General features: G+C 33.4%; 3 protein-coding genes across 6 annotated transcripts; 1 reads left to right on the top strand and 2 right to left on the bottom strand.

Annotated features, from left to right (window-relative positions):
• Window positions 1-4582: 4582 nt before the first annotated feature.
• LOC120085312 (GAG1At protein) lies at window positions 4583-9031 on the bottom strand. The gene is made up of 2 exons (XM_090318332.1): window positions 8739-9031; window positions 4583-4872 (listed from the first exon to the last, which is right to left on the bottom strand). The coding sequence occupies exons 1-2, from the start codon at window positions 8896-8898 to the stop codon at window positions 4781-4783; spliced, it is 252 nt and encodes an 83-aa protein (XP_090174458.1). The 5' UTR covers window positions 8899-9031; the 3' UTR covers window positions 4583-4780.
• Window positions 9032-11093: 2062 nt separating this feature from the next.
• On the top strand, window positions 11094-15275 carry LOC120084621 (Tetratricopeptide repeat (TPR)-like superfamily protein). Of its 4 annotated transcripts, none has more exons than XM_039040427.2 (3): window positions 11094-11815; window positions 12477-13544; window positions 14929-15275. In XM_039040427.2, exons 1-3 carry the CDS (start codon window positions 11247-11249, stop codon window positions 15020-15022), a joined length of 1731 nt encoding a protein of 576 aa, XP_038896355.1. In that variant the 5' UTR covers window positions 11094-11246; the 3' UTR covers window positions 15023-15275. The 4 variants fall into 4 exon arrangements, with proteins under 4 accessions (XP_038896355.1, XP_038896356.1, XP_090173572.1 ...); XM_039040428.2 differs by having other exon boundaries at window positions 12477-13548; XM_090317446.1 differs by having other exon boundaries at window positions 12477-13548; window positions 14892-15275.
• A 2378-nt stretch (window positions 15276-17653) lies between these two features.
• LOC120086298 (Protein kinase superfamily protein) lies at window positions 17654-20394 on the bottom strand. Its single transcript, XM_039042864.2, has one exon. It carries the CDS (start codon window positions 19957-19959, stop codon window positions 17791-17793), a length of 2169 nt encoding a protein of 722 aa, XP_038898792.1. The 5' UTR covers window positions 19960-20394; the 3' UTR covers window positions 17654-17790.
• Between the last annotated feature and the right edge of the window lie 4614 nt (window positions 20395-25008).

The raw sequence follows: 25008 nt of genomic DNA, 5'->3' as shown, positions 1-25008 counted from the left end.
TATTTCTTCTATTTTTTTTCTTTAATTCTTTGACTATTTTAAAGAGTACTTCATTTAAACCAATGTTAAATTTTTTGTTTCTTTTAAATAGTTGTTTGTAGGTAAGCTCAATCATAAGGTTTCCCGCTTTGATTTTTATTTCAGCAAAATTATTGTCGTTCCAATGTTCTTTGAGTTTCCCAGTGGGGCAATTACGATAAAAGAAGTAAATATTACCATTTTAATTTTGTTCATATTGTAAGGGAGCATGGGCGCCGAGTGGGTTATAATAGTCTGTGTTTAAGTGTAGATTATTTCAGTCTGTGTTTGGAGTGCAAGTTATTATAGTCTGTTGTATAATAGTCTGTGTTTGGTGTGCATGTTGTTATAGTCTGTAGTATAATAGTTTGTGTCTGGCAGGTTATTATAGTTTGGATTATAATAATCTGTTTTGGGGTGCAGATTATTATAATAGTCGATTACAATATGTAAATTAAGTGCATGTTATCTAGGTATATATCACAATTGATTCTACTTTTCTGCATATCAAAGAAAAAAATTAAATGAAATATCATATTTTCACGAACTTAAATAAAATTGTTTGTTTCACCAATTTATATAAAATGTGTTGAATGTTGCATTGTTCTCATTCCACCAATTTTAACCTTGTTTGACGTATCAAATTTCGTGAGCATGCAACAAATACAATTTCATTCTCTTCAAAGGATATTAATCATTGCCCAACACATTAATGTATGTAGAGATAGAGAAATTTCACAAACAACAAAAAAAGAAAACCAAATCATATTCATGTCCATGAAATAGTACAGAGTGAAACAAAAAAATATTATAGAGTATAAACCATAATTTAGATATGTCTAAATTAAACATGGAAAAGCAGGTGTACCTATGGTGATAAGTACACCTTGGAAACCCACCTAGTGAAATAAAGTGAATAATGTACCATTGAGATTGGGAACCAAACACATCAATTTCACTACTGTAATCACATCAACAGGTACTTGGAAACTACTACTTTAAGAACCACTACTTACAATCAAACTAAAGTAAGCCAAACAAGAGTTATGACATAGTTGCAATGAGATTGGGAAGAAAAAAAAAAGGAAGTCAACAAACAAAACTATCTTAGTATTATGCTTAGACAGTAAGAACCAGCCTCATAGCAATAAAATTCTTTCTTAAGTCGTTCTGAATTTCGGATAATATGATGTATCATGGTAAATCAGATACATTGATCATTAGAGTCAATACAAAAAGAGTCATTGAAATAGTAGCAAAATAATCAAATACTGATAATCAAAGACCAATAATCAAAGGTCAAGAACAGTAGCAATGCAAAAAGAGTCATTGAAATAATAGTAAAATAATCAAAGACCGATAATCAAAGACCAAGAACAGAAGAAATGCAAAAAGAGTTATTGAAATAGTAGCAAAATAATCAAAGACCGATAATCAAAGATTAATAATCAAAGACAAAAAAAAACAGTAGCAATGCAAAAAGAGTCATCAAAATAGGGGCAAAATAATCAAAAAAACCAAGAACAATAGCAATGCAAAAAGAGTAAAATATATTAGCAAAATAATCAAAGACCAAGAACAGTAGCAATGCAAAAGGAGTCATCGAAATAGGGGCAAAATAATCAAAGACTAAGAATAGTAGCAATGCAAAAAGAGTCATCGAAATAGAGGTAAAATAATCAAAAGACCAATAATCAAAGACAGAACAGAACAAAACAGAACACTGAAATCAAGCATAGAGACCGATAATCAAACAAAAACAGTCATTGAACAAAATAGATACATTGATCATTAGAAACCGATAATCAAAGACCAAGAATATAACACTTAAATCAAGCATAGAGCAAAATAATCAGAGTAAGCTGAAAAGATGTGTAAAAAATAAGCTTACATTTGTCAAAAAAAAAAAAAGGAAAAAAAATATACAGTGGCACATCATCGGCTGGTGAAGAGAAAGAAGACTTACTATTGGATTTAGTAACTGTACCAAGATCCGAACACCATCCTCCATCCCCTACCATGCTCCAAGCAAGAATCTCTATCCCCTACCAAGCAAGATATGAGCTCCAACATGGTTGTACGATTTCGAACTCAGATAGACAGAAGGGACAACACAAAAGATTGGTGAACCGAAAGAAACGACAAGGGGAAACCCTCGTTTGAAGCAAAGAGAGCAAAGAGAATTGAAAGAAGCGGCAAGATAAAGGAGGAACATGAGTGGTGTTCAGAATGACAAGATGAAAGAGGAAGCTGAAAGAAAGGAATACGGATCTAGAGAAAAACACAGATCTAGACTATCAAACTATCGTAGTCTAAATCTGCGAAGGATTTCTTCAAATCTGATCAAAGAGAACCACAATGGCAGTTGATCAGCAGGACAGAGAAGAGGAAGTTCCTAAACCCACCAGGAACGACGATCGGGAACAATGACGAAACCTTAAGGAGAAGAGATGGAACGAAACAGAGCAAACTAATTGAGCGATAATCGAAGTAAGAAAAACGAGTAAGAGCAAAATAATCGACTCACATAATCTCTGCTTAAGTGAAATTTTCCAACTAAAATAGTTGGAGACTCAAATATTGGGTGGGCTATAATAGCCCACTAGCCCACCTATCCAACTCTAAATAGGGGGCCCAAACGCCCCCTAAAATTTTCATTTTATTTCATTTTATTCTTCTCAGTTGGAGGCTAAATCTAAATAAATAAGCCCTCGATAGAAGCCTTCCATTTTGCAAGACGATTATACTTTAGATAGATTCTAAAATTCAACCTTTAATTCAAGAGCACGTTCAAATAGCAATTTAATAGCCTGATACTACATTCAGAGTAACTGTAGATTTTGTTCATAATGATATCACTGGTGAAGCCTAAATTGCCTAGCAACAATGCGAGAAAATGACATCAATGATCTATTTTTTGAGATCCAAATGAGATTTGACCTAGTGTTTTTTTTTTTTCTTTTTTTTACCTTTTTCTTAATGAAAAATACTAAATGACCCAACTTTAAAAACTTAGGGTTTTTTCCCTTTGCTCTGCACGCAAGCTATCTCCTTATTCTTTTTTGTTCGTTCTGCATTCAGCAAAACAAGCTGCAAGAGGAAGATGAAGTGTGATGGCCAAGAAATTTTTTAACTTTTTTTTCTTTGTTCTACAAAACAAGCTGAGAAGAAGATGGAGTGTGATGGTCATGAAATTTCTTCATTACGAAGCAAACCAAATATCAAAGATGGAAGATGGAGCTTAAATCGGAGCGAAACCAAGAAGGCAAAAGGAAGCAAAAGTGAAACCAATGAGCAAAAGGAAGAAGCGAAAGGAAGAATCTAAACAAAGGAATAGCATCGAAGAAAAAAATTGCAATTGTGTCTAATGAAGAATAAGAGAAAGAATCGAGAAGCGAGAGTTAAATCTTTCTGTGCACTTCAAGGTCAAATGAGTACTTTCACATATGATTGATGTCATCAAAGGGACATTTTTCATTTATTTTTTTTAATCTTGGGTCAAATTTCAATTGAGTCCTTAAAGTACAAGTTTTCGTGCATATTTTTTTAACCTTTTAAGAAAGACTATTATTTCATTTCAATTTTATCCCTCTCGCTACGAACTAAATTCATTCCAAACTTCATTTTTCAAAAAACTTACGTTGGTACACGCAAGAAATAGGCCACCGTTGATTTCTCATTTTTGCAAAATGTTTCAAAAGGTTCTAAGAAAGAATAGAATTGGATTTGTAAGGAACTTGCTTGAACAGAGATAAACATTAAGATATGCAGAAAGAAAATTAGAAGTCCAAACATATTGTCCAACCTCTAATACCGCATTGGATCACTACACTTCGGAACAGTTTGAGGATTAAAACTATGGCTTAATTAGGATTTAATAGATTTTTTCCCAATCCTAGATGGCAATAATACTGATAAAAATATGAACAATAATAGTGGTAGCAATAATAATAATAATATTAATAAAACAAAGAACAACTCTTGAAACATCCAAGATTTGAACACACATGGTCTAAATTGGAATCATTCGACACTGGCATAACTCCGGGCATCTTCAAAGATTTCACTGTTAGGGTGTTTTTCCGATTCGGCATAGGTTGGGAATACAATAAAATAGATTGCATTAATATTCTGGTTTTTCAATTCGTTGTAAATCATAGAAATGTAGATATCATCAATAATGATGAACAAATTTAAGTCCAAGCAAACACCATCAGTGATATGAATATTTATGAAAAACAGGAAGTAATGATGTACGAAATCAATATCAATTTAAGATCAAATAATGGAAAAGGCACAAGGGAAACCAAGGATGAAAGTGGAGCATTAAACAACTCTTTTTTTAAAAAAAAAGTAAGAACCCTATGAAATGCATGGAAGAAATGTCTAGATGTATATTGCAGAAGAAGGAACATGTGCAAATCTTGATTCTTAATTATCAATACTCAGTAGCAGGAAAATAAAATTATTTATGCATCACTATGTGAATAATTCTCTGAATTTCGTTACCGTTGACTCTCAATATAAGAAACATTTGAACACTAAAACTAGGTAGAAAGAGAAGTAAAAGAGAACAAAAAAAAATCCGTCATTTATTTCACAACCACAAGTGTACCTTGGTGAGTATAATTTGCCTTCTTTTAGTGTCAGAATAGGGAAAGGGGAAATGCAAGATATAGCAGGAGCTACTACAAAAAAATTTATGCCAATTAAGTGCCCCAAAGAACATCCTCTATCAGAAGAAATCCAAAAAAGAAAAAAATCATTTAGCTGATGATGAACCTGAAGAGAGTCTCTGACTTCGTGCTTTATCAGCTTTTTCCATGTAATCTTGATGAGACTGATGTTTTGATCCTGCAGTGCAAACAATTGAGTAGTGATGAGTCATTTAGATTTACAACCTCCTACTAGTCATATTGAATTTAAATACGGTCTCAAATAGACGTATAGGACATAGATTTGAATGCCAAAGGGTGTGTTTGGTCCAAGGAGTTGAAAAGTAGTAGTTGGGAGGTAGGAATTGTGAACTCGACTCAAGGAGTTTATGGGTCCCACTACTAAAAAACATTCATTTTAGACCTTATCAACTTTACACTGAGAAGGTCACAACTCCCTAGATTTCATAACTCTTTGGAGCTCACTATTCTATTCCCTTGTCCCAAACACCTAAGGAGGAACAAGGAGAGCATTCTTATTTCACCACCTATTAGATTTTCAAAATGTTAACACTTCTACTTTTAAGTGTAGGGGTCATTTGGAAGTTGCTTCCAAAAATAGTTTTCAAACTATATGTTTCAAAAACTATTTTTAAGACTATATGTTTGGACAACTATTTTCAAGAGGTATTTTGGGTGGCTCTTATTAAACTCACTAATTACAAGCACTTCTTTAGTTCAAGAATGTGTGGGGTGGGAGGATTTGAACCTCTAACTTCTTGGTTGAGATATATGCCTAAACCAGAAGAGTTATGCTCACATTGGCAATATTTACGAACCTATGATCTTATCTTCCGAGAGAAAATAACTTCAGTTTAGCTAAACCAAGTCAACCATGAAAACAATCTAAAAGTAAGTTGAGAAACAGCCATTTTTATTTTTTAAATGAAGATATAATCACCTAAATAGGTTGTTCTAGAGCACTCCCACCCCATACAGTCCCAAGTGATCACTTCTGATATCTCTTGGAACATTTCTGAAGTCCAAAAATTCAGTATCATCAAAATCCACAATGATATTGCCCCAATAAGCAACCGTTTTCGTTCCAAATTACAGGAGTACCCCAACAGCAAAGCTTACAATTCCTAAACCCTAATCAACACAGTACCAAGGTTCAAAAAGACTAAGCACTGCATCTCATTCAAGCTGCCAAGATTCTGAAACCCTAAATTACACATGGGGAAATCGAACATACTTCCAAACGACTACTGTTGCAATCCAAAGATTGCTAAATTCCCTGTGCAGTCTTCAGGCAAAACTTAGAAGTATGTTTAAAATAGAACTCCATTCAAGAATCAAAATCTTCTTAGTACACTGTGTCACGGTCATGCTTGTCCAGGGCGTGTTGCCCATGGCCGCATGTCCGCCTCCACCTCATTTTACTATGCTTTCATCTTATGTATTTCCTTTTACTAGGTAGTTTACTTTATATGTTCTTTTCTTAGTGTGTGACCGCTCGCCCATTTCCATATGTAAGGGTGATGGATATACTTTTGTTCAGAATGCACTATATAGGATAAGACTAATCATCACTTCCCCATACTTGAAGTCGTATGCTATAAAGTTGATGTTGTTGCTTATTGTTTTCTAGCCTACTACAATCTTTCTCTTCTCTATTCATACATTCAAAACGTTTGCGAAAACCTTTTTCTCCAAACCCATTACCGTTTTCTCTAAAACAGGGATGGAGGTTGCGAGAGGCACCCGGTGTGCCATCGGCATTCTGTATTCGAATTGGCTGACTTGTTTGTGAGCGGAAACAAGTATCACACAATCGCTAAGTGAAGGTTCTGAAAGTGCGATTGTGACAGTTGGTACCAGAGCTAAGTCGGCTCGGGGAGTTGAGAAGCTGTGATCATGTCTGCTACAAAGCAATTGGGCAAGTCCCATATTGACCGATTGGTCGAGATAGAAGAGCAAATGCTCTATCTAATAGAAGTCCCTGATCAGGTTCGATTCCTAGAAACTCAGTTATAAGAAGTCGCTGACAAGGACGATGAAATTGACGTGGTGGCTGGCCGCTTAGACGGGATGCCCGTCAGGGAATTGATGACAAGTGGGAATGGGAAACCACTTCAGCAAACGACTGGAAATACGTGGCAGGGGCAAAATCAGCATAATTTCTATCGGCCCCTATCCTGTAATATATGCAAGGGGCAGCACAAGGTGAACAAATGTCTGAAACGAGCAGCCTTTAACGCTTTCCAAGCCTCTGGAAAGGCAAAGTTGTTCAGGTAGAGGATGGAACCCCACGAGTTGGGGCCCTAAGATTTTTAGCTGCCTTCCAAAAGAATGTGAGAGAAACAAAGGAACCTCTAAAGGGCGGACTGATGTATGTCAATGCTTGAGTCAACCATAGATCGGCCAAAAGTACCATGGTCGATTCAGGAGCCACCTATAACTTTATGTCCAAAACAAAAGTCAAACGGTTGAATCTCCGTTGGGAAGGAGGCGCAAGTAAAATGAAAGTAGTGAACTCTGCGGCCTTGCCTATTACAAGAATAGTAAAGAGAGCAGTCGTAAAGTTGGGGGATTGGAGTGGCCCTGCCGATTTCGTGATCGTCAAAACGGATGACTTTGACGTGGTGTTGGGGATGGAATTCTTGCTTGAACACCAGGTAATACCGATACCCCTTGCCAAGTGTCTAGTGATTACAGGGTCTATGCCCATCGTTGTGCATGCCAGGATCAGACAGCCGAAGGGATAAGGATGATCTCGGCCCTCCAATTGGAGAAGGACCCCTACCCACGAGTCCATCGAAACCATGGAAGAGAAGGCCCCTCAAGACATTTTGTGTGTCTTGGAGAAGTGTCGTATTGCCGAGCCGGACAGTTTACACCAGTCCCTACTTCCAAAGAGGAGGAGGAGAAGAAGAAGGAAGCCCAGACACCGGGAGTTCCTACCAGGGGACAGGGTTCGAGTAAACTTGTGCCTAGGACAGTTTTGAAGTCGAGGACAAAGAGAACGTCGCCTCATGAGCTGCTTTAGAGGGCCGGTGGAAGTTTGTCGAAAGGGTTGGGAAAGTCTCTTATCGGGTGCAGTTACCATCGTGGATGGAGATTCATCCCGTCATCCACGTAAGTAGACTGAAACCCTGTCATCTCGACCATGCCAAGGAGCGATGCAGGGTGGTGACCCGTCTGACTGGCACAACGAAGAAAATGACAGAGGAAGAAGTCAATGAGAGACTTACTGACCTCAGAGTTGGAAGACCAGAATCAAACTGGGAAGAGTTCCTGGAGAGGTGGAAAAGCCTCTAAGACAAAGAAGTTCGTTGGGAGCGCGCAGAAAACCTTAAGGCAACTGCTCAACAATTTGCTGAGTTCGAGCAAAGTCGGTTGACGGAGACGTCAACCAATTGAGTGGGGAAGAATGTCATAGTCATGCTTGTCCATGGCGTGTTGCCCATGGCCGCATGTCCGCCTCCACCTCATTTTACTATACTTTCATCTTATGTATTTCCTTTTGCTAGGTAGTTTACTTTATACGTACTTTTCTTAGTGTGTGTGACCGCTTGTCCATTTCCATATGCAAGGGTGACGGATGTACTTTTGTTCATAATGTATTGTATAGGGATAAGACTAACCATCACTTCCCCATACCCGGAGTGGTATGCTATAAAGCCGTTGTTGTTGCTTATTACTTTCTAGCCTACTGCAATCTTTCTCTTCTCTATTCATACATTCAAAACGTTTGCAAAAACCTTTTTCTCCAAACCTGTTTTCTAAAACTCGCACCCAGTGTGCCGTCGGTGTTCTGTATTCGAATTGACTGACTTGTTTGTGAGTGGAAATAAGTGCGACACAATTGCTAAGTGAAGCTTCTGAAAGTACGATTATGACATACTGCACACATCAATATTTAGAGGTCTCCCTTTCTTCAAATCCCGGGCAAAAAAGGGAAAAAAATCTGTTTTCCCACATATCAATCTCTTTCAGCAGCAACAAACAATCATCGGAGATAGAGTAACGGAAACAAAAATTGGTATAGGAAAGAAGAAAAACCTCGATTCATGAGGACCCAAGGGATGCCGAAGATGATGCCAATGACGACGATGCCAGCGGCGACGTGCTTTTTTTCGCCGCTGTATAAATAATGCTCCATTCTGGATCTGAAACCACCTGCTCCGCCGGTCGCACCGCCGCGTTTGGCCTCGCCGCTCATTTTGTCCGCCGATTGTCTCTCAAAATGATATGTTCTTCCAGTTCTCCACTTCCAGTTTTGCTCAATGCCTTGTGAACCTTTTGGGAGCGTTTGGTTACGGTGTTTTTGGTGTCCAAACTTTGGACTAAATTGACTCTCTCTACATCATTATTAAATATTGGTTTAATTACTTTTTCCTTCCCGATTTTGATTTATTTTGGTTTATATATTTTTAAAATATTGATTTTGATTTTTATATTTTTAATTCTGATTTATTTTAGTCTCTATATATTTAAAATGTTTATTTTGGTTCTTATATATTCAAATTTGGTTTATTTTGGTCATTTTACTTTTAAAAGTTGATTATTTTAGTCCTTCATTTTAAGCTTCCTTTCATTTTTTAAAAATCAAAATGATCACTTTTTGAAAGTTTAAGGAATAAAGTGAACTAAAGTTGAAAGTAAAATGACCAAAATGAATACTTTGAAAATATAAGAACCAAAATAAATCAAAGTTGAAAGTATAGTAACTAAGACGAATATTTTGAAAGTACAAACACCAAAATAGTATGTAAATCTAAAATATTTCATGACCATCTAAACTTTCAAATTTGCATTTAATAAGTCATATATATATTTAAAGTGCAATAATTGTAGAGTTGAGGATCGAACTTCAAATTTTAAAGGAATGAGTGCATGTCAATTATTGTTTAGCTAAATTCGGACAATTTTTACTAAGTAGTTTTTTTTTAAAAAACAATATACGGGATAGGAGAATCAAACCTCTGACTTCTCATTAATATCCTTCAGTGAGTTAAAAAGGGGACCTAGTGGACGTACTGATCAGAAGCTCTGACGATATGAGATTAATTGGCTAAACTCATTAACCAAATTAATCAATATTAGTTAACTATGGGTACCTTCTACAAAGACCCACAACTGCACTCTTCTCATTGTAGATATATTTATGTGTCCACAGATATAGACAATAAGAGTAAGTTAGTCCTTCACGAGTGTTTGTAACAACAACTAAGTCAAAATATTGTTTTACCCTTGGGTTACCTTTGTATCCTCAACCATCGAACATAAACTCTTGACCCTTTGTTCAAGTCCCATATACACCATTTAAGGGAAGACTCATTTACTTACTAAAAAATCAGGAATGAGTGAATTTCATCTTGTATTATTATGTTCCCAACTCCCCACTTGGTCTTGTCTCCAAAATGGTATGCTTATTGAGTCGGCAAACTAGCTACTCTTACCCATACAAATTAAAGGACAATCCCTCGTGAACAGGAGTTTATAATATACTCAGGATTAAGACTAAGTTGCCTAAGTCTGTACTGCTACTTGAAAGCCTAAGGAAAATAGCAAGACAGGGGTTCTCATTACTATGGATATATCCTCAATCCTATTGAAATAGAAACCTAACTAGCCAACAGTATTACATCTAATGGTTACTATTTCGTGGTTTGGCCTTATGCAAACTCATTGCATAAGATATCCCCACTCGCATGGCACATACACGAATGTGTTGGATCATTGTGTTTGTGTCAAATACAAATGTATCGTATCCATAGTATTACCAGGATAAGGTACCCAACATTATCCCTATACTATAGAGCATTTATGTTGTATCTTGAACATTAATCCTTGTATATCTCCACATATTGTTCAAGACTCAGCATTGGATGCTAGTTTATAGGATTTAGGGTTATTAAGACAAAATAAAAATATAACACAATCAATAACATTTATTGAAATGATATCGATAACTCTTTATTGATAACATAACATAATCAATAACATTTATTGGAATAATATCGATAACTCTTTATTGATGATGATTAATTAATTACATTAACTATCTACGAGTTTTAAGGCATAAAACCCAACACTGAAGACCAAGAGATCTCTGTTCAAATACCTCCAATTTATTCTTAAAAAAAAACCTTTTTAATGGTTTAAATTATACTTTCTAAAATTATTTCATTTGATAAATGATTTCAAATGTATGCTTCTTTTCTCCGAAAATTTTCAAATTCTTGAGTATGATTTTCACATCTGTATATGAAACCTTTGAAAGCCATATTTTTAATAGATCAAGTTTTTAAAAACTTATAAATAGTGTTTAATTAATTTTTTAAAATAAAAAGATTAAATAATTATGAAATAAGTCATTTACAATTTAAGCTTAAAGTATATACATAGGCATTCCTCTTTTATATGACCACTATACCAATAAAACAATTCTAGAGCCTCACCTTCACTTTCCCCAATATATAAGCTCTTGTAATTCAAAGTGTAGCTCAAATTTTACCGCGCAGCCAAGCTTCCCCTGTTTCTTCACAGTCGTTTTCATGGTATCCCATGGCATCTCTTTCTTCTATTGCAAGAAGGCTCTGTAGGAACCATCCCTTGCAATTCCATCAACTCCGTCACCTCATCTATTTCCAAATCCCCGATTCGCCCTTTCAGGCATTTCATCGAACAATTTGTCTGCATTCTCAGGCTGCTCGTCAATTCTCAGCTCTTCCATCCGTTTCTCAAAAAGATGGCCACCCATTTCACTTTGATACAGGAAGATTCCAAAACTATCGCCCAAATGATGCGCGTAATGCTCAATTCGTCGAATTGCTCAAACGGGTCGCCCGTTTGCCATCGGAAGCGGAGGCTGTTGCTGCATTGGACGAGTTTGATGTACAGGCAGATCGGCATTTGGTGTATTCGGCAATTTGGGTGTTGAGGGATGATTGGAAATCGTCATTTCTAGCGTTCAAATGGGGTGAGAAATGGGGATCTGTTGATGAAGAGATTTGTAATTTGATGATATGGGTGTTGGGCAATCATAAGAAATTCAGTACTGCATGGTGTTTGATTAGAGAATTGCATGGATCCGTGATGGATTCGAGGCAAGCGATGCTTGTTATGATTGATAGGTAAAGCTTATTTTCGCATATCTTCATTTACTCTGACATTTGTCTTTTCAGATTCTGATATGCCATTTGTAATGACTGCTAAAGACGTTTTGCATTTTGATTTTACTCGACAGCTTAGTGCATAGGCCAAGTAATGTAGAAAGCAAGTTTGTGAACTCAGAGGGCAAATGGCTTCTACAAGCTTGTATGTAAATGAGTCTTTTTATGTGGGTGTGTGAGTTCTTTCCATGACCAAGAAGCTTTTGGTTGAAATTGGAGTAGCATTTAATTTTTAATTTGTGCTTTTGTTAAGAGTGCAAACAAAGACCCACATTGGTTAGGGAAGGAAGTGATGTGGGTATATAAGTGTGGACAATTATCTTCATTGGTATGAGGCCTTTTGGGTGGTACCAAAAGCAAAGCCATGAGTTTATGCCCAAAGTGGACAATATCATACTATTGTGGAGATATGTGGAAGTCCCTTGCCCTTATAAGTTTTTTCTTGGATTCAAGGATGGCCAACATATTTATGTGGGATGTGGAAAAGATCTTTTTTTATGCAATCTGTTAATTGGTTTCTTACTGGTTTATGTAGTAAATGAGCAAATGAAGGGAGATCACATTACACCCATAGTTATTTTTTGAATTTCTATGCTGCTAACAAAGTCGTTCCTGGTTTAAGGTATGCATATGCAAACGAGGCAAGTAAGGCTATTAAGACATTCCACATGATGGAGAAATTTAGATTGACTCCGGATCAAGAGGCTTTTCATGCGCTCCTCAGTTCTCTCTGTAAATATGGGAACATCGAAGAAGCTGAAGAGTTTATGTTTGTAAACAAGAAGCTTTTCCCTTTGGAAACAGAAAGCTTCAATATTATTCTCAACGGCTGGTGCAATGTATCTGTTAATGTGTTTGAAGCAAAAAGAATTTGGAGAGAAATGTCTAAATGTTGCATTTTGCCAGATTCAACTTCTTACACCCACATGATTTCCTGTTTTTCGAAGACTGGAAACCTTTTTGACTCGCTTAGACTCTATGATGAGATAAAGAAAAGGGATTGGGTTCCAAGCCTTGAAGTCTATAATTCTTTAGCTTACGTGTTGACACGGGAGAATTGCTTCAGTGAAGCTCTCAAAATCCTTGAGAAAATAAAAGAAATAGGTTTGCAGCCAGACTCCACTACATACAACTCACTTATAAGTCCTCTGTGTGAGATGGGAAAGCTGGACGAAGCAAAAGATGTACTGACCATGATGACTGAGGACAATATCGGTCCAACGATCAAAACCTACCATTCTCTTATTCAGGGTGCAGATTCTGAAATGAGCTTTGAACTTCTTAAGCAGATGAGACATGATGGTTTAGGTCCTACAGAGGCTACCTTTGTTATAATGTTTAACAAGTCATTTGAACTAGAACAACCGGATTATGCATTGAAGACATGGGTAGAAATGAAGCGCTACAAGGTATTGCCTAATTCCGAACATTACTCAATCATGATACAAGGCCTTGCAACATATGGTCTGTTAAAACAGGCCAGAGAATTATATGACGAAATGACATTGCATGGATTTATCGCACATCCAAAGATTAAAATGCTCCTGAAGGAACCAGACTTTGGTGGCATTGAAGAAGCAAGACAGCAAGTGAGACATAACAAGAAAGATAAGTTCTTTTCTCATAGAAAAGTGAGCATGATGAGATGGAAATCACATAAACAACAATCTACAGAGGATGCATCATTTGAGTAGGTAATTTTATCTGCATATGTGCTACTTGAATAGATTTCAGTTGAATCATATTCTATATTCTGCTAGTATTGTATAGGAGATGAGCTAGTCATCAATCTGATCATTTTGCTCTATGCCCGTTTACTACAATGATAGTTTCATAACCAGTTTGGCATCAGGACCATTGGGGTTTGAACTTTTCACTACCCTTTCAGTCAGCTTCTTTTAAGCTATAATTTTATGCTGGTGTAAAAAATCATGGTGGTTCATGGGTGCATTCATTTGAGGATTAGAATACAGGTTTTCGATTAGATCTCGTTGGGATGTGAACATAGTTCCACATTAGTTAGAAATATACAAGAGCATTGGTATGAAAATAAGGACAACATCTTGTTAGGATGAATCATCGTCCTAACAAATTAAACATTAATCTCTTTCATTGAATGGAGGATGACTTGACAATCTTTTAGCACCTTATTTCCAATTTACCTGTATAAAAAGCAGAATTTTTGCTTGAATGTTGGGGAAATTCTTTTGGAAAATTTGTACGGATGGCCCCTTTTGAGGGGTCCAAATGAAAAATGACCCAAGGTAAAATACACTAAAAAAATAGTCTTTTGCTTACGTCACCCGTATGTAAAAATACCAATTTGACCCCAGAACACACACAAGGTCTGGTGCTCCCACGAATTCTCATTCTTTCTTTCGCTTTGGATGTCTTCCTCTCACTTCTTCCTCGCGTTCTTCGTCAAACACAACTCGACCAATGGTCTCCATTTCTTTTGTGCTTTTTTTTTTCTGGGTTTTTTTTTCTTCTGCCTTCTTCTCCCTAAGAATATAAATCAAGAAAATAGAGCGAGACTAAGAAGCGAGAGGAAGAGTTCGAACGAAGGGAAAAAATCAAAGAAAAAAATTGTGGTTGTGTCTGATAAGGAATGAGAGGTAGAAGCGAGAGAAAGGAATGAGGCATGAGAGGAAGAAATGAGAATTCGTGGGAGCGTCAAGCCCTCATGTACATTCTGGGGACAAATCAGTACTTTCACGCGTCACTAACATTAACAAAAAACCATCTTTCTAGTGTTTTTGAATCTTGGGCTATTTTTCATTTGGGCCCTTGAAAATGGGTCATCCGTACAAATTCTCCATTCTTTTGGTCATTTAGATGTAATGATGTTTTTTCATTTTTCTTTTCAAGTTCAACACTATGTGGGATTGAGATTTAAATCATTGATGTTTTGATTGTCGATATAATATCGTAACTAATTGAACTATGTTTTTTTGATGAATTTTTGAATGTTTGAAACTTTTGACTGTTGGTCTTTATCTGAATCCTTGGTCTGATAAGGCATAAGTTATTGTGGAAGCTGCTGAAAAAGCATTCTTTCCTTCCATTTGACACAGCTGGAAGAGGAGAGCACTCGCATGGGCTACTAAGGAGAAAAGATACGACATCGTTTTTATTCTATTTACCTTTTTGCCTCTTTTGAAGGTATAGGCTGTTTACTGTTTAGTGGTTGGATGACGAGAAAGGTTAATTCCCAGTTGTCCTTTTTGTAGCTTCATTTGTTGGAATTGGCCATGATAAAAGCTCATAAATTCACTAGAAGTGCAACCTTTTCAAGCATGGATAGAGTTATAAGGAGCCTTTTTTGAATTAAGAGAATATTTCGAGCTTGTATCGATTAAGGTTGAGAAGCTTTTGTTTGGATTGTATGGATGAATAAGTAAAAAAGGGGGTTAAATTATAAGTCGAGTCCAAACTTTAAAGCGTTTAATAAGTTTTTAAACTTTTAATTTTATATCTAATAAGTCTTTGTAAATTTCAATTTTATATCTAATTCATTATTGCTTTGAAATTTAAGACATACTATGCAACAATTGAAAGTTTATGATTTTATATCTAATAGATTCGTTGTTTTTTTAAATATTTTAGATATATCAAAGATTTATTAGATACAAAATTAAAAGTTTATAGATCTATTAAACATTCTTAAAGTACAAGAACAAACACAAAGTGCTACATTTTCGACACAAACATGGAAGTTCATGAACTTAACATATAATTCAACTTTTTTTTTTATGAAGTTATATAGCTACAGTTGGGAAGTTTTTAGTTTGTAAATATAAATGATGGATAATCTAATATTGTATATTTAATAATCAAAATTGAATAATTATTAAATAACTAATTAACTACAAGACTTTAGGACATAGATTTCAACCGAAGAATGTTAACAACCTCCATGCTTTCTCCTCTGATTTCTTCTCTACAACTAAATTACTTCAAAATTCGATTTGACGGTCGATTGAAAACTCTAGAATTAATAGAAAAAGACTTCCAAAATTGTAGCGCGCCAAGGCGTGCTGTACTACGAGAGATGAGTTCCAAAGCTAGCTTTGTATAATTCATGAGATTAGCAAGTTCAAATTTACAAGGACCAAATGGAAGGTGATACATCACAAATCTATACTTTTATTTTTTCATGTTTGGGGAAATTTGTTTCCCTCTTTTGTTGGAGGGCTTTTTTCAGAGAAAAAGGAAAAGGAGATAAAAGAAAAGGAATTAAAGATGTTATAGGGTTATAGGGTGTTAAAGTGGTTGGCAATGCTTGAAGTATATACATATCTCATCTTTACCACAAGTGGTTGCTTCTTTTGAGGATTGAAAAGGAAAGGCATTGTTCCATTCCATGTGATAGATCAAGAATATTTCAAACACAAAAAGGAGCCATTTTTCTCAACCTTTTTATTCTTTACACACACTTTTCCATTTAAGATAATCAAAACCATATACTTTGCAAAATTAATTTCAAGAAATTATATACAAAAGGAGCCTCTTTCCTAAACCAAAAAGGAAAAAAAAAAAGTTAATGATTTTTTTAATAAAAAAGATTGAATATCATTGAATTCCAAACATTATATTAGCAAAAGAAAAGGCAAATATTTAAGCATAGCTCAACTGATTAGACATATGTATCTCGCAATTATAGAAAATTTAAATTTCAACCCCTTTTTGAGATCCATGAACTTTCAATTATAAATTTAGTCCTTCAAGTTTGAAAAAGTGTATATTCAATTCTTGAAGTTTTAAAAGTCTTTAATAAGTCTGTAAATTCTTATTTAATAAATTCATAAACGGTCAATAGACACTTGAAAAAGTCAATGTTTAAAATTTAATTTATCGATTAGATTGTAAATTTGAATTTTATGTTTAATAAAAATCTTAACTGTTTATTTTGTATCTATTAGATTTTTTAATTTTAAAAAAAATATATCAGAGTTTAAAGACTAAATTTTGTAATTTTAAAAGTATAGAAACCAAATAGACATAAACTTTAAACCTCATAATCAAAATTTGCAATTTTAACTCCAAATATTTGATAGGCTATTCAAGACAAGCAAAACAAAATGTTTATAACTAGCCATATAAAAACTTACTAAAAAATGAAATTGAATTGGAAATTGTGGCATCATATTAAAGAAGTCCAAAACTCAAGGTGTAGTTTTTGGATAACTTTAAGTTCCATATTGAAAACAATCATTGTCTTTATCATCTCTGTTAATTAATAGTATTAAGTCATTATACGATAAGATTTTATTTCCGTTTTTCTTTTGTTTCATTTTCAACATATCTAAATTATTATCATATGAAAATCCAGATAGGAAACTTTATCAAAACTCAAAAGTACAATACTTTTTTCATTAAAAACTTTAGTTGGAGTATTATCCTAAATTTTCAAAACTTTTTTCATTAATCAACCACATTCTTTGATTACAAAATCCCAAGTGGACCTCACATTTCATTACTATAAGTAAACAACAACAAATGTAATCAAATAATACTCACTTTTTCAATTATCATTGATTTATTATATCTACGGGTGGGTAACCACGACCTTAGTTCTATGGTATGATAAAACTTTCATAAATAGTCCCTCCGTTGGAGATTATGTACGAGAATTTTGTCAGAACACAGAAACTATTTATGAAGTTTTATCAAACCATAAGAACTAACTATTAACTTTTAAAAATATATAGACTAAATTCTAACTTTTTCAAATCATAAGAACTAAACTAAGATATTAATTTTCTTCTATGTGGAGGATGGGGATAAAAGTAAACAGAATTTTCAACACTAATTTAACATCATATCTCCAATAGTGAGAACACAGAGTTAATGAAAATGTTTCAGTTAAAAATCATCAGCTAAAAAATTTTCAATAACTCTGAAGAAAAACTTGTCAAATAGCACAAAAAAAGCCCCTATTCTGCATTGAGTTTTTGTTTCCTCCTTGATCTACTGAACCATTTTGAAGGTGGTGAAGGAGAGAACTCAAATGGTATTTGTGGAATTTCCATTTCTCCTTTCAAAATCTTCACAATTTCTCCTATCTCTGGCCTCATTTCTGGCATCTTTTGCAAACATATCAAAGCCAAGTTTATGCATAAGCTTGCTTGTTCCTTGTTATACTCATCTTTCAACCTCTCATCGACGAGCTCCAACACGTTCCCCGACTGCGCTAAATGCCTACACCAACTTATAAGGTTTGCCTTCTCAAGCTTCATCGGTGATGCGAGAACGTGCAACGGTCTTCTTCCCGACACTATCACGAGTATTAGTACTCCCAAACTGTATATATCAGCCTTCTCCATTAGGAATCCACAACCTCCATATTCTGGTGCTACATAACAAAGAGTTCCTCTCATGCTTGTTGTGCTGCTGAGTTCTCTGCTGAATAAATCTCCACTGCACATGTCACTGCCTATGGATTGAGTGTTGTTTTTCTTCTTCCAACCTCTTCTGAAGCTAAACTCCCTGTTGAGATCGGATTCGTTTTGGTTTTGTTGTCTTGAATGCTTTCGTCGAAGGAAGTAAAACCGTTTCCCTAAACCGAAATGTGGCAGTTGTTGTAGGCTTTTGTTCCATTTGCTACAAGCTGAGGCTTCTAAACCTTTTGCTTTGTTACTTTTTCTACTAATCTCAGCGAAGTTCTCTTCCTTCCACCATTCCTGCATCTTCTTCTGTTTCTTCTTGTTGTTCCTAGTTTTCGATTCTTGATGCTCCAACTCGGTTGGAAGATTTTCGAACCCGAATTCCGGTATCTTCGAACCACCATTCACATTCTCCAATGGAACAGAATAATTGCAATTAGCTTTCTCAGGTATGTTCTTACTTTCTTCATCCCAATCAGGGTTAGCTGTTGGATAAATCTGGCTTCCTATCCATTCCATAACATAATCTTTGCTACACAACTCGCCGCTCCCGTCTTGTCGCCACCACCAATCTTTTCCCCATTGTTTAGCATTCCCTCCATCATCAACACTCAAAACAGCACCAGAATTCAAGTCCTTGTTACTATGTTCAATCCCACAATCATAAGGAACCAAACGATTACTCCAATCAACTCCATTAGCATCCAAACTTGAAACCTCCTTCCCTTTCCCATTCCCCAGTTTCCCATCTCCCTCATTTGAAATATTGGCATTATAACTCAAAGAATTCAGATTCAAACCCTTAACATTATAAGATGTTCTACTGTTTTTAGAAGAAGAAGAAGCTTGTAAAGCAAGAGCAAAATCTACCTCAGTGTTGCTTTCCACAGGAGTTCCAATGGCAGGAGTTTCAGTAGCTAAAGTTCCAGAATAGTCTTGGCCCTTCCACAGCTCTTGGCTTTGACCCAATTCTTGACTGAACAAATCAACACCAAATTCTTCTTCAACTTTTATTCTAGATAATCCAAAATCTGAAATCTTTGCTCGTTGCTCCATATCTAGAAGCACATTGCTAGGCTTAATATCTCCATGAATAACTGGTGGATCACATCCGAGATGGAGAAATTCCAAAGCTCTAGCAACATCTAAAACGATATCGAATCTTCTTTCCCAGCATAATCCACCAAACCCATCTGAGAAAAGCGATTCCTGAAGGCTTCTGTTAGGCATATACTCATAAACAAGAACACGTTTGTTCTTCTCAACGCAATATCCCAAAAGGGTCACCAAGAAAGGAGATCTCAACCCACCAAGAATCTGCAACTCGTTTTGAAATTCCCTCTCTGTTTCAAGAGAAACAGAGTCCAATCGTTTAATAGCAATCGATTTCCCATCTCTCAAAATCCCTCTAAACACAGTTCCCGATCCACCCTTTCCAATAATATTAGCAGAATCGAAATGATTTGTAGCCCTTTTGAGCTCTTTGTAAGAGAATCGCTGAAGTTTAAGAGGGGCACTGGAATCGAAGGGAATGGTTTTAGCTCTGTGGACAAAGGAATGCCAGAGATGGTAGAGAAAATAAAGAACAGACAAGAAAATGACAACGGAAGCAGAGATGGTGAGGGCTAAGAACACAACCTTCGTTCTCGAGAAGAAAACCGGCGGGGAAGCTCCGGCGACGGCAGCGGCGGGACTGGAAGCAAAGGGTCTAGAGGGCATTTTGAAGAGATTTCAGCAAATGGGTATAGGAGAAAAATGGATTAGAAACAGAGAAGACGAAGATTAGCATCATTTCATCATTCTGATTCCATTTGTAACGAAAAAAATGGGTTTCTGATTCTGGGATTTTGCTGTACAGTTGGATAATTGAGAAGAGGGGATTGTTGAAGAAAGTTTGAGAGGGATTTGTAATGTTCGAACAGTTGAATTTTGGTGGGTAGTGGGGATTATAATAATGGAGTGAATCCGTGATTAGGAAATGAAGAGTGATGGTGGAGGGTCCCAATGTGCTTTTGACTAAAGAGATGAGAGAGTTTTTGTAATTTAATTTTTGAAAGGGAAAAAAGATCTAAAAATTTTTCATATTGAAAAAGGAAGTGTGGGAAAAATGATGAACAATAATAATGAAAGACGGAGGGAAGGAAAAGGAATATATGGATTACAGTGGAGATTGGAGAATGGAGAAGAAGATGAAGATAAGTTTTTTTAAATTATTTTAAATAAATAAATAAGTCTTTATAAACAGAAACTTTGTCTTACGCGCCATCATGGTGTTGGGTTCCACACGTTCATTCGAACTTTTCATAATACCTCTAATTCTATTTTAAATGTTTACATTTTTTTCATTTTTTATTTGTTAGGATTATTAAAAAAAAATTTATCTTTTCAGCACAACCATCTCCCTCTGTGATGGAGATCAAACTCTCGACTTCTAGTAAAAGAATTTCAATCAATTAGGAATATTCAGAACAATTCGAACAACTTGGATTACCCAACTCAGTCCAACCAATTTGGGTTAGGTTGGGTTGAAATTCTTTTCATTTCAATCGAGTTAGGTTAGGTTTCGATTTTAATAAAAAAAAATATCCAGATTGGCCCGACTCGACCTGAATTACATGTATATTGTAATATTGAAATATTTATTTGTCCTTTTGGTATTTGACATTTTAATTTTATGAGATTTAGTTATTGGTCATCTTTTGAAGATAAATCTAAGTATTTTAAATTAATAAAAAAAAATAACAATAACCCCATAACCTAATCCAATCTACCCTAAATTCTAAAGGATTGGGTTGGAGACCCTATTCAAGTTTTTCGGGTGGTCAATCTAACCAACCAAATTTTTTGAGTTGGTCCAAAAAATCCTAATTAAATAAATGTGTCGATAGGAGAATTGAATATTGAAAAAACCCTACTAATAATTTTTAAAAACCCGAATTTTTGGAATGGTATACACTTGGCAATAGGTGAGTGAGGAATTGAATATTTGACCTTAAGATTCATGGCACTAACTTTATGCTAATTGAACTAGATTCCTTAATATTTAGATTTAAATTATGGGAAAGATCAATTTATACCCCCAACTTTTAGAAATTGTATCGGTTAAAATTCTAAACTTATTAATCAATCAATTTATACCCTTTCTTACCTTAAAATCACTTAAATAAGATTATTTTTCTCCCAACATCTTATTGAAAGAAAAATTATTACAAAATTTTCCAAATAAGTAGAGAAACTAGACAAGAAGGTGTAAACCTACTTAAATTAATAAAAAAGTTGTCACTATCAATTTGATTTTAAAATGAAGTCTTAATAAATGGTTTAAATTTATTTATGATTGTTTAAAATTTAAACTAATACAATCATTGTTTTTTAATTTTCAAGTGACATTACCTAAAATTTAATTAGAGATATATTTTCTCCTTGAACTAAATTATAACATTGATTCTTGAGTTATTAAGTGTCATATTTCTTCTGTTACTTTACTTTATTTATTTATTTATTTTTATAAAAAAAGTTAGCGTATATAATTTTTTAGGTGTTTAATTTTGAAAATAAGTCTTGAAGTGTTTGACAACAACTTAAAATAACATTTGAACCTGTCTAAAGTTTATTTTAAACAATGTTAATCAAAATGATTTAAATAAAAATTATACTATTAAAAAATATTTTTCTCTAGTCAATCCAGATAAACCTTTAGAATTTTAAATGAAGTGTTCAACTAATTACTGAAGTTAACTTTGTTAGTCTAATGATCCTTTGATACATATTGTATTGTACGATGTGGATAAAATTAACAATAGAACTCTGTTTAACACAAAATTGAAAGTAGAGAGAACTAATTAAATAAGCATAATCACAAAAGTTCAATCATCAAAATTATAATTATTTTTAATAAACAGTATAAAAGTAAAGTGAGAATTTGAATATTTGACCTCGAAAAAAAAAAGTTTATTTCGACTACCAAATTTATAATTTAACATTTTCTTTGTCCCTAATTTTTTTTACTCTTTTTAAAAAAATTATTTTTATCTGTTTTACTTCAAACATTCCAACTGAAATTTAAACATTAATAGTATATATTTGATATATAGGTATTATTACATCACACCTTAAATTACTTAAAAACGATTATGGCAAGGATTATATTAGTTGAAGAATTAGAATTAAGATTTTAAAAGTTAAAATATAAAATTAATTTTTATCTTCGAATTAGAGCTTAATTTTTATTTAATCATATGATTTCAAAGCTTAAGGGAGCGTTTGGAACAAAGATTATTCTAAAATTATAATAACCACCTCCTACTATAGTAAATACTATTTCAAAATTCAATTAGTTACATCAATGTTATTTCAAAACCTCCATTTGATACAATATTTACTATTTGTTATAGTTTTTATTATTTTACATTCATCAATTTTTTATTCTTTGCTACAGTGTTTACTATTTTATTTTCAAATTAAAATAATTTATACCTCAAACACATTATAACTCAAACTAAAATAATCTACACCCTGAACATAAACTATTACAATCTAATTATAATAACCTAAGACTATAATAACTAACTCCGTGCCCCGAACGCCTCATTAAAAACTATTTTTTAAAAAAATCTTATTTTTTCTTTTAATTTTATTTTTGTTCCTAAATTTCCAATAAAGATATGTATAAATGTGCATATTTTTACGGAAATTCTTTGATAGAAATTAGGTTGAGCATATGTTTTATTTATTTAATGATTAGATAATTAAACGAATGGGGTATAGGAAATAGTGTTATACATGTGAAAGCTTTTTTTTAAAAAAAAATAGTTTTTTTAATTAAAGATTTCACATTTAAATTAGGAAGAAAACTACCGATTAAGAGTAATTATTTTAAATGGTAAAACTGTTAAAAGTATTTTCATGTATAGCAAAATGTCAAATAGACCGCGATAGACTTCTATCACTGTGATAGGCTTCTATCATTGAACGATAGATCGCGATAGACTTCTATCGCTGATAGACAGTAACATTTTGCTATATTTATAAATAAATTGACTCATTTTATTTTATTTGAAAACAAACCACAATGTAAATTTTATACAAAAACTAAAGGGGAAAAATAATAAATTATTTTGAAAAAAAATTACATTCTTAGTTTTTTTTTTTTTTAAAAAAAAAATTGAAATTGAAGTGTGATTCATGAGCCTTGGATTCCTTAGTGTGCTATTTTTTACTTTGGCACTATCACATGCCAAAAAGCTTTGGCAATTGTACATTTGAATAATTAAAGGGAAGCAAAAGGGATTGGTTGGGTTTGAAGGATATCTATAAATTGAAATTCACAGTAGCCAAGAGGGACTTTAAAAAAAAGGTAAAATGAGAAAATTTAATAACAATTAATATAAACTAAATCAAACTCAAATATATTGTGGCATTTTTAAAGATATATCAAATTTATGCTATCAAAAATATATATATATATATATATATATGATTCATTCCTCATAGTTGAACTTACAAAATTCAATCATTTTAAATTTTGTAATATTTTGTTTCAGAACGTATCATTTTCAATAATATATAAAAGATAATTAATGACTGTGTAAATTATGAGATATGTATAGATGTAGACATTGATTGTTAACATATAAATATGTTTTAAATGTTTTTTTTTTTTCAAATAGAAGATATTGTAAATAATTAATTTTAACAGAATAAGTACAAAACAAGTAATTGGTTCAATTCAACCAAATAAAAGATTATTATAGATTTTTCTTCTTTCTTTGTCTGTTATATATATATATATCTATTTCATTTATAAAACCAATTTCTCCTACGCAATATTTCATAAAACAAAAGACTCTTTATAAGGGTTATTAATATTTAATTCACTTCCACTCTTTTTACTCATTTTCTTTGTTATTTTCTTTCCTAATATTGACTTTAAAAGAAGCAAAATTACTAGTTTAATTCCTAAATTTTATTTTGAAATTTATGTATATATGGATAAAAAACTTTTGAAAATATTTAAAACCTTTAATTTAGTGCTCAATAGTTTCATCTACTAATAACTATCTTATACGTTCGTTAAAATTTCAATTTTAAAGTCCTTGTCCTATTCGTTATTTTTCAAAATTTAGGGATCTACTAAATACAAAACTGAAAGTCTAGAATTCAATATAGCATAATATTCAAATTTATTTCTAATACATCAATTAATTTTAAAATTGAATAAGTTTAAGATGTGTAATTTAATGTTATGTTAATCATTAGACTTCTTTCATAACCCCACACATTAATTATCTCTATAATTTTATAGCTATATAATCCATACATGGTAGGCTAGGGCCAAAGTTAAATTCAATAATTTTTAAATATATATATATATATATATATATATATATATATTTCTATTACCCTTTGATTATATCACAGGCAAAGCTGACCAATAAAGAAAATGCATAGTCCTTTATATTTATCGTGAATTTGACATATAAAAATTCACTATCTCTAGTAGATAAAACATTTATTATCATTTTAAAAAGTTCATTTGTCGATATACTTACGTTTTCTTATTTTGATGGTAACAACTTTGGTTGAGAAAAATTGTAATTACTCAATTGTAAAAGATTTTTCTTGTTTAATATTCTAAAAAATATCTGTATAAAAAATTTATTTATATTTTGCCTTTTTCTATTTAAAAAGTTTTTAGATGTAATTTTTTTTTTCTTTTAATAAAAGTTTTCTTAAGAAGTCTACAAAGGATTTCATACTTTTTATTTT

Source organism: Benincasa hispida, chromosome 9, assembly GCF_027475165.1.
Source record: "Benincasa hispida cultivar pf3 chromosome 9, pf3_genome.v1.1, whole genome shotgun sequence".
Classification (NCBI taxonomy): Eukaryota; Viridiplantae; Streptophyta; class Magnoliopsida; order Cucurbitales; family Cucurbitaceae; genus Benincasa; species Benincasa hispida.
This window is presented reverse-complemented; position numbering and strand designations above follow the sequence as displayed.

Bases quoted from the DNA above. Each gene is read 5' to 3' on its own strand.
- LOC120085312 (XM_090318332.1), bottom strand. From the start codon at position 8,898: ATGAGCGGCGAGGCCAAACGCGGCGGTGCGACCGGCGGAGCAGGTGGT. The intron at 4,873-8,738 runs GTTTTTCTTCTT...TTTGCACTGCAG, and splicing joins TTGGGTCCTCATGAATCGAG to GATCAAAACATCAGTCTCAT.
- LOC120084621 (XM_039040427.2), top strand. From the start codon at position 11,247: ATGGCATCTCTTTCTTCTATTGCAAGAAGGCTCTGTAGGAACCATCCC. The intron at 11,816-12,476 runs GTAAAGCTTATT...TCCTGGTTTAAG, and splicing joins ATGCTTGTTATGATTGATAG to GTATGCATATGCAAACGAGG. The intron at 13,545-14,928 runs GTAGGTAATTTT...CATTTGACACAG, and splicing joins ACAGAGGATGCATCATTTGA to CTGGAAGAGGAGAGCACTCG.
- LOC120086298 (XM_039042864.2), bottom strand. From the start codon at position 19,959: ATGCCCTCTAGACCCTTTGCTTCCAGTCCCGCCGCTGCCGTCGCCGGA.